A 7,690-nucleotide genomic window follows, 5' to 3' on the forward strand; every position below is an offset into this window, starting at 1 on the left:
TTTACACTACGGCACCTCGCTAGCTTCTCGACTCCAGCTTCCTAGTGATAGAGCGTTCGGCTGAGCTTCCTGTGTGGAGTCAAGGAAGCTGAGAGTTGGAGCGTTCCCGAACAGGCCCTAAGAGAAGCAACACTCCTTCTCTTTGTTCTTTTCTAGTCCAATAAACAATCGAGATTCCAAAACCACCGAAAGATCATTACCGCCGTCAGAACAAGCCGTTGACGCACCGCTATCGCCGCTTCTCTACCGAAATTGGCTTGACCTTATCGATAACAGCTGGGAAGGCTTCGTGCAAGTGCCCCTAAGGACCAGCGCACTAGAGCCACAGTCGTCGCCGTTAAACCTTTGAATAGATCTGAAATATTTGACACCAAATCTCGCCACATGATGAGAAACCCTAATCTCGATGTTATTTTTGTTATGTTTGCTATCCTTTATACTTCTGGTGAAATTTGATAATAGATCTGGATCATTTCTGTAAAAAAATATCCAACAAACAATCGCACACGGCATCTCCAAGAGAAGATTGGCATCGTACTGTTGTACATGTCTTTATCTAAAATGGATATAACAAGTAAGAAAGAACAATGCACCTTTAGTTATGTTTCGATGAAAAAACAGACCCTTGAATAAGTGCTAGGTTCAAACAAAAGCTAAATATTTAGGGCATTTGGCGAACTGAAAATCGGAGGGTAGAGTTTCAAATTTAATTGAAACCAATACGTTGGATTTTCTTTGGATGGTTCTATGTACCAAGCGCGGTGATTATATCTCGCTTCACGCAAGATGGAAGGACCTCTCACGTCAAGTGTGTACGGGCCCACTCACACATATTTTTGGAAGAAATAGAAAAGAAGGGAGCGCATGGGAGATCGATCCTGGGATCTTCGGGCTACTTGGTAGCACCTTTTTTTTTGAGTAAAAACTTGGTAGCACCTTTAGCCACTGAGCCAACATAAAGTTCATGTTCAATAAGCAGGGCGCGACCTACTAGAAGGAAAGAGTCAGTTTTCTTTCATTTTTCTTCATTTTATTCACTTGTCTTTGTTTTTTCTTTTCTTATATATTTGTTTGGTTTCTCTATTTATTCTCCATTCTTATTGTTTTCCTTTCATTTTCTTTTGATTTTTCATTGTTTTTATCGGTTTTTCTTTTCTTACTCATTTTCCTTCATTTTTTTCGTTTTTTTGTTTCTTTCTTGGTTTTCAACGTTTTTTTGTTTCTTTATCAATTTCCAATTTATTTTCATTCCTTTTGAATTTGTTTCTTCGGTTTTAGTTTTCATTTTATATTTTTCTTTGGTTTATTTTGTTTATTTTTCCGTTTTCTTTTTTTCGAATTTCCTTGTTTCTTTTGGTTTTCATTCTACTTTTTCATATGTCAAGAACATTTCTCTAATACACGTTTAACATTTCTGCAATACAAGTTTAACATTTTTTAATACACAGTCGAACTTTTTTTTTCTATACACATTTTAATATTTTTCAAATGCTTGATTAACCATTTTTTAATACATGGTCAACATTTTTCCTATATGCACTTTTAAACTTTTAAAAATGCTTGATACAAGATTAACATTCTTTTATACATGGTCAACTTTTTTCTATACATATTTAACATTTTTTAAATACTTCTTCAACATGTTTTCAAATGCTTAAATAACATATTTATATACATGATCAAATTTTTCTAGGATTTTGTTAATATGTGGTCAACATTTTTTTCTATACACATGTAACATTTTTCAAATGCTTGGTTAACGTTTTTCATATACTTGTTCAACATTTTTTTCAAATGCTTGATTAGATTTTTATATACATGATCAAAATTTTCCATCATTTTTTAATACATGGTCAATATTTTTTTATATACATTTAACATTTTCCAAATGCTTGATTAACATTTTTCAAATACTTGTACAACATTTTTTCAAATGCTTGATTAACATTTTTTAAATACATGATCAAATTGCTTCATACACATTGTATTTTTTTGTATACATGATAAGCATGTTCTCTATACACTTCAAATGTTTTATGTAGAGTGATTTTTGTAATATACTTATTTAGAATATTTGGAAATATAAACAAAAGTAAAAAAGCAAAAATGAAAGCAAAATACATCAAAAAACAAAACAAAAACCGAGGCTGTGGCTCCCGAGTGCCTGGGCCAGCCCAACTCGCGCCACCCTTCAGCGACCGTTCCCTCTGTCTCACATGAAGCAACATAGGAGTGCTCTAGCTATTGACGGCATGTATTTTCTTCCCTTCCCAACAATATGCCGAGGGCCGAGGCATAATAAGGTGACAAAGCCACGGTGTGTTCAGTGATCTTCTCGGCTATTAGGGTGAGGGGGTCATGCGGCTGTGCATATCCTTTGAGATTAGTCCAACTTACAGAGATTTGGTTTTTTCGCAAATTTGTTTCTCTACTAGAGTCATGGTGGCACATCAGGATACAAAATGTGAAGCTTGGAAACATGGGTGTCAATTTATGCCCATGGATATTGAAGTGAGTCGGAATAGAAGGTTTTTGTGAGTATGGGTTTGGGCAAAAGGGGTTGTACCCACCCATACCCTACACATTGTCATCCCTACTTGGAATGACAGTTTTTGATGATTAAGTGTAGACTTTACTATCTCCCTTCGCAAAAAGAAGACAACTTTACTTTTATCTTAATGCATCTGTTATAAAGGCACACCATGTCTTACCAGGAGGAAGAAATGAGTTACCGATCAGCATCTCTACTTCACATAAGCCATGAGATAAATCAACACAGGTAAATCCACAAGAGAGAATGAATTGACAATGAGCCTACACAATTTCTGAGCCTCTATTCATTGTGCAGTTTTTCTGTATGATATATTAGCCAGTAATAATACCAGCCAGAACGTCACTTTTCCCTCTTGCAAATATAGTGTAGACTAGGCATAAAGCATCTAGCCAACTGTCAAGAGCCTCCCAGCTATCAGCAACCTGTCACAGATTCCATTTGTGAATGTTGTAAAACATATAGTATTATCTGTACTTCAATAGAACAAACAAATAAAAGCAACTGGCAGATACATACCAAGAACCTAGGTCCATGAACAGTATCTACACAAAGACCAGCACCAGGTGGCAATGTTAGATCAGCGGATGCTGACACAGAAACAATATCCTCAACAGCTATTCGGGTAGGCTTTCTTCCTCTGTCCATTGATTGTGATGGAGGCTGGCTAGAGGCATTGGCCTACGATTTACAAGAAAACCATAAGATTCAGAAAGGCAAGGTCACAAAAAAAGCAGACAAAGAAACCAGTAACTCCAACTTTGCACTGGAATAATTGTCCAAAATAACAAGGGATGAACCTTCTGGAGTCCCTCATGGTTCAGAACAAACTGTGACCTCTCCCAATCAGTGTGTGGTGCAATGGCATTATTGGCTGGAGGAGCGGTCAAATATCCCACTTTGAGATATGGCAAAGGCAACTGCATTGTTTAATATGACAACAAGACCAAAGTTATTCTTCCATAATCAATGACAAGATACGATGCCAATGTCATCTAGAGGGCAGAAATGTGTCAAAACTGACAACCGACAAAGCAATATTCAAGAAACCAATTTAACCAGGTTCAAAGCCCTATCCCCTAGGCTACTAGCTTTCTCATGAATGGAGCTTGGCAAAAGCAGTTCAAGTAAATTTTAAACAACATAACTTGGAAAGAAAATACACATATCGCAGCCACATCAACTTCTTAGCTATTACGTATAGGTAACAATAGACCAATAAAAAAGAGTATCAGGAAATACAACTGAATCTTACCATCAAGCGGACTAGTCGCAAAGCACTGCGATAGACCTGCATTAGATGAAATAATGCTACATGAATCTTCAAGTTTTTACACACATATAACATAACAGGCAGTTAGCAGAAAAATTAACAAGTACCGAGTAATTTGGTTTCAATGCATGAGCAGCTGCAACATAGATAGCAGACTGACTGTAAAGCTCATTAGGGGATATGTCTGGCTTCCCAGATCTCATGGTATCCTCAGCTAAACCATACTGCAACATTAAGAAGGGCACAGAAAATGGATTATGTTATTACCGTTTAACTTGTTCAGCTAATGTATTCAAACTGAAGAGCTCATGTCGATACACTAAAAGTGTGTCAATATGCACAAGAACCATAGTTATCGAGTGGGTTACTATGGAAGACAGGAAACGTACCAAGACAGTTCCAAGATTGTATATAGCCCGATGGAAATCAAATTGCAATTGGATAGCAACACGAAACTGATGAGACAGCGGGAGTGGGTGTCAGTAATTTATCACAGATATATCTTTTAGTGAACAAATCATCGTAAATCATTCCCAGACCAAGTAATAACAATATGCATATACCTTACTTATAGCTGTTTTTATGATGGTTTGTTTCTCCCGAGCAGGAACAATGGCGCTCAGTTCCTGCATTGCAAATTCATATTCTTACAAATGAAAGCTAATGCTGAAAAAGGCTTTTGCCCCGCTTTTTATATATAAAGCCACAACCGATACAGATGAAGCACACAAACGCACACCAACCCTGCTAGGGATACCAGCTATACAAGAGAAGCTCAAACAGCAAAATAGGTAGGAACAACAAAATAGAGAAGCTCAAATGAAAGGATAATGAGCGAATAGGTAGGAACATTCCAGTCCCAAAAAGCAAAGATAACAACACTGTTATAAGATAAGTACCTGTAGTCCAAGGCCCCAATTATTTAGAGCCTGCAATTAGAGAAGCAAACAAGTTAGGGGTAGAAGCAGCACTAATATGATAAGTGAATACTTAAAAAAATCAAAATTAAGAAACTGGAAATCGTAGTGATTTCATAATGTTTCATCTCATAGCTTTCCTCCAAAATGCATAACGGAGACAAATAAATACAAAATGATAAGACTAACTTAAGGTAACAGAAGATTTTCTGAACTCGCATCAAAATGTGTGCCGTTGTTATTAATAGAAAATCAAAGCAAAAGTGCAAAAAACCAAAACAAGACTAGGAGAAGATCTACTCTAATCTACAAAAAAGAGAGACGGGCGTCCCTCATAAGGCTGTAATCATGGGTCAAGAGGCCTAAAGGGCTTTTGGTCCTGCTGCCTTCGACAATCGACCTCGGCCAGAATCCCATTGACCAGCACCTGACAAACTGGCCTACATTGGCGAAAACACAGTCGTCTCTCAAATTCCAGATTTGCCAGTGGCAGGGTAATTCCCTTGGCCTTTGCACCAGTCTTTGTTCCCACCATGAACAACCATGAGTCCAAGCATAAAATAAATGAAGGATGCCAATTGAACGACAATATTTTTAAAATTTGTTTTGAATATCTTGGACATTTTGAGGTAAGAGCAGAGTTTGACCACGCCTATATCTTAGATGAACAAATTAGGCCATTTAAAATCAATTGTTTGAAATGGAAATATAGTAGGCCTGCCTCTATAGAAGGTTCCCTGCAACATATGTGAACTCCATATGTGATAGAATCTTACAGTAATGTTATCATCTCGAACTCTTCTCAACAACAACAACAACAACAACAAAGACTTCAGTCCCAAACAAGTTGGGGTAGGCTAGAGGTGAAACCCATAAGATCTCGCGACCAACTCATGGCTCTGGCACATTTATGGTATTTTTTATCACATTTACATGTGTACTTTTTTGCTCAATGAATCAAATAGGACCATTTCTACCTTTTTGTTTCATCTTATATTGTGCCGTTAAGAACTTAAAATGAATTAAAAAAGGGTTCAGCGCTGACCTGCGGGCTATTCCAATTTAGCTGGACAGCCTTCTCATAATTCAGTATTGCCTGGGGGAAAAGGGAAATTGTATAAAATTGCATGCTATCATACTTCACCTATAAATTTAAAAGTTCTAGACAGTACAACAGTATATTTGGCATAAATAGGAATAACTATCAAGCTTCTGATATAGCAATAAAATATTAAAATCTCTGGTATGTACATCAGGAATGTCATATATCTGGAGGTGAGTGCTGGCAGAAGTTAAGCTGATGTATGTACCCTTGCAACAGAGAAAATACAGTTTCCATCTATTTGGCCCATGCCAAAGAGTTAAGTCAGTTAGAATAGCAATAAGTGCTTCAGCAAAAAAACAAAAACTCTTGCTACAAGAAGTGATTCCATGACTGTTTCGAGAAGGTGCATTTAACCCAAACACCATGGAAGTAAAACATATGAACCAGAATCCAAAATCCACCCAATAGCCTGGTTTTTTAGAATGTGCATGAAACCAAAGGACACTGAGAACAAAAAATAGACACGGGAAGATTACTTATGTAAACCTCTAGGACTTCTTTTTTTCATCCTACCATCCCATTACGGAATTTATCTCTTTTTGAATCTGTTTTTTAATAGATTATGACTTCAAAATTTCTAACAAATCAACGTAAATACGAGGAATCTATAAGAAACTAAGCCTCAAGCGCTGTTATATCACTGTATAAGTATAGTTTACTATGTGTTCCTCAGAACATTAAGTAAATCATCTATCAGGGATGAGGTTCCATGCTGCTTACTACTCCCTCCGTCCAGAAATACTTGCCGGAGGAATGAATGTATCTAGACGTATTTTAGTTCTAGATACATTCATTTTTATGCATTTCTCCGACAAGTATTTCCGGACGGAGGGAGTATTCAACTAGCCAAAGTGCAATTTTCAATCAAGTATGGAGGAGTATGCAGCCAAATTGTTCTATATTATTTAGAACAAAAGCGCATTTGATCATCTAAACAACAGAATCAACCAAAAGTGCATCACTCGCCAAGCCTCACAACCACTGCAGACCAAGTATAGTAATAGCAGACAGACATACTATCTGGTCACGGTAACATGAGAAAACTTCAGCGCTTAATACAAACAAAGCCTATACATATGTGAACCAACCAGTCTCCAGAAATCTTCGGCTTCTTTGGTACGACCTCGTATTTTAGCTCGATCAGCAATAGCAATGGCCCAGTTATAGTATGCCTAAAGGGAAAATAAACGTGTCAAAAAAAGAATCAATAGTCAAAATGTGGATATGTCCGTCAAGATATGAAGTGATGGACAGTGAACATTTATCCACTAGAACCATGAGGGCACATTCTGTACAACTAGCCAAGAGCTTAACAGACTAAATAATGAACGTGCCATAGTATTTTGCACAATATAAAACCAGAGAACTAATACACTATCAATTCAAATACCAAACCAATGTAACAAATAAGAAACTTACATCATAAAGAGTCAGGCAAAGTCGGGTAGCTTCAGCATACTTTTTGCAGGCCTCCTCAAGTAACGCGTCTTTGGAGGAACCAGAATTGGGGTCCACATTATCTGCACTCTCCTAAAATAATAATTTGAAAAGGGTGAGCACGTAATAACCTTGATATCAATCTTGTGATGTCCATTTTGCATGCATGGTTTAAACGACAAAAATCCAATTCCGCATTGGTCACAGTAAGTGTTAAGAAAGTTATTGTGCAAATATGGTTTAAGGGCTATAGATTTACCTGGAGGACTAGGGCCCAATTATAATATGCATCAGGGTCATCAGGATTTCTTTCAATTGCATTTAGATATCTGCATAACAGATCTTTAAGACTTGATAGCAGTAAAGAAATAAATACAGATGAAGTCCACAAAAATTTGTTGTCATTA

General features: G+C 37.0%; 1 protein-coding gene across 1 annotated transcript in view; it reads right to left on the reverse strand.

Moving 5' to 3' along the window:
* Positions 1-2,724: 2,724 nt before the first annotated feature.
* Positions 2,725-7,690, reverse strand: part of LOC119336399 (protein HLB1-like) — a 6,431-nt gene continuing 1,465 nt past the window's right edge. Inside the window, exons 3-14 of the mRNA XM_037608409.1 lie at positions 7,543-7,612; positions 7,266-7,376; positions 6,935-7,018; positions 5,787-5,837; positions 4,724-4,753; positions 4,388-4,450; positions 4,214-4,279; positions 3,932-4,048; positions 3,807-3,842; positions 3,352-3,471; positions 3,071-3,232; positions 2,725-2,976 (exon numbers count right to left, since the gene is read on the reverse strand). Of these exons, the coding sequence (XP_037464306.1) occupies positions 2,866-2,976; positions 3,071-3,232; positions 3,352-3,471; positions 3,807-3,842; positions 3,932-4,048; positions 4,214-4,279; positions 4,388-4,450; positions 4,724-4,753; positions 5,787-5,837; positions 6,935-7,018; positions 7,266-7,376; positions 7,543-7,612 (1,021 nt within the window). The 3' untranslated portion in view covers positions 2,725-2,865. The remainder of the gene's footprint in view (positions 2,977-3,070; positions 3,233-3,351; positions 3,472-3,806; positions 3,843-3,931; positions 4,049-4,213; positions 4,280-4,387; positions 4,451-4,723; positions 4,754-5,786; positions 5,838-6,934; positions 7,019-7,265; positions 7,377-7,542; positions 7,613-7,690) is intronic.

Source organism: Triticum dicoccoides, chromosome 1B, assembly GCF_002162155.2.
Source record: "Triticum dicoccoides isolate Atlit2015 ecotype Zavitan chromosome 1B, WEW_v2.0, whole genome shotgun sequence".
NCBI classification, from domain to species: domain Eukaryota; kingdom Viridiplantae; phylum Streptophyta; class Magnoliopsida; order Poales; family Poaceae; genus Triticum; species Triticum dicoccoides.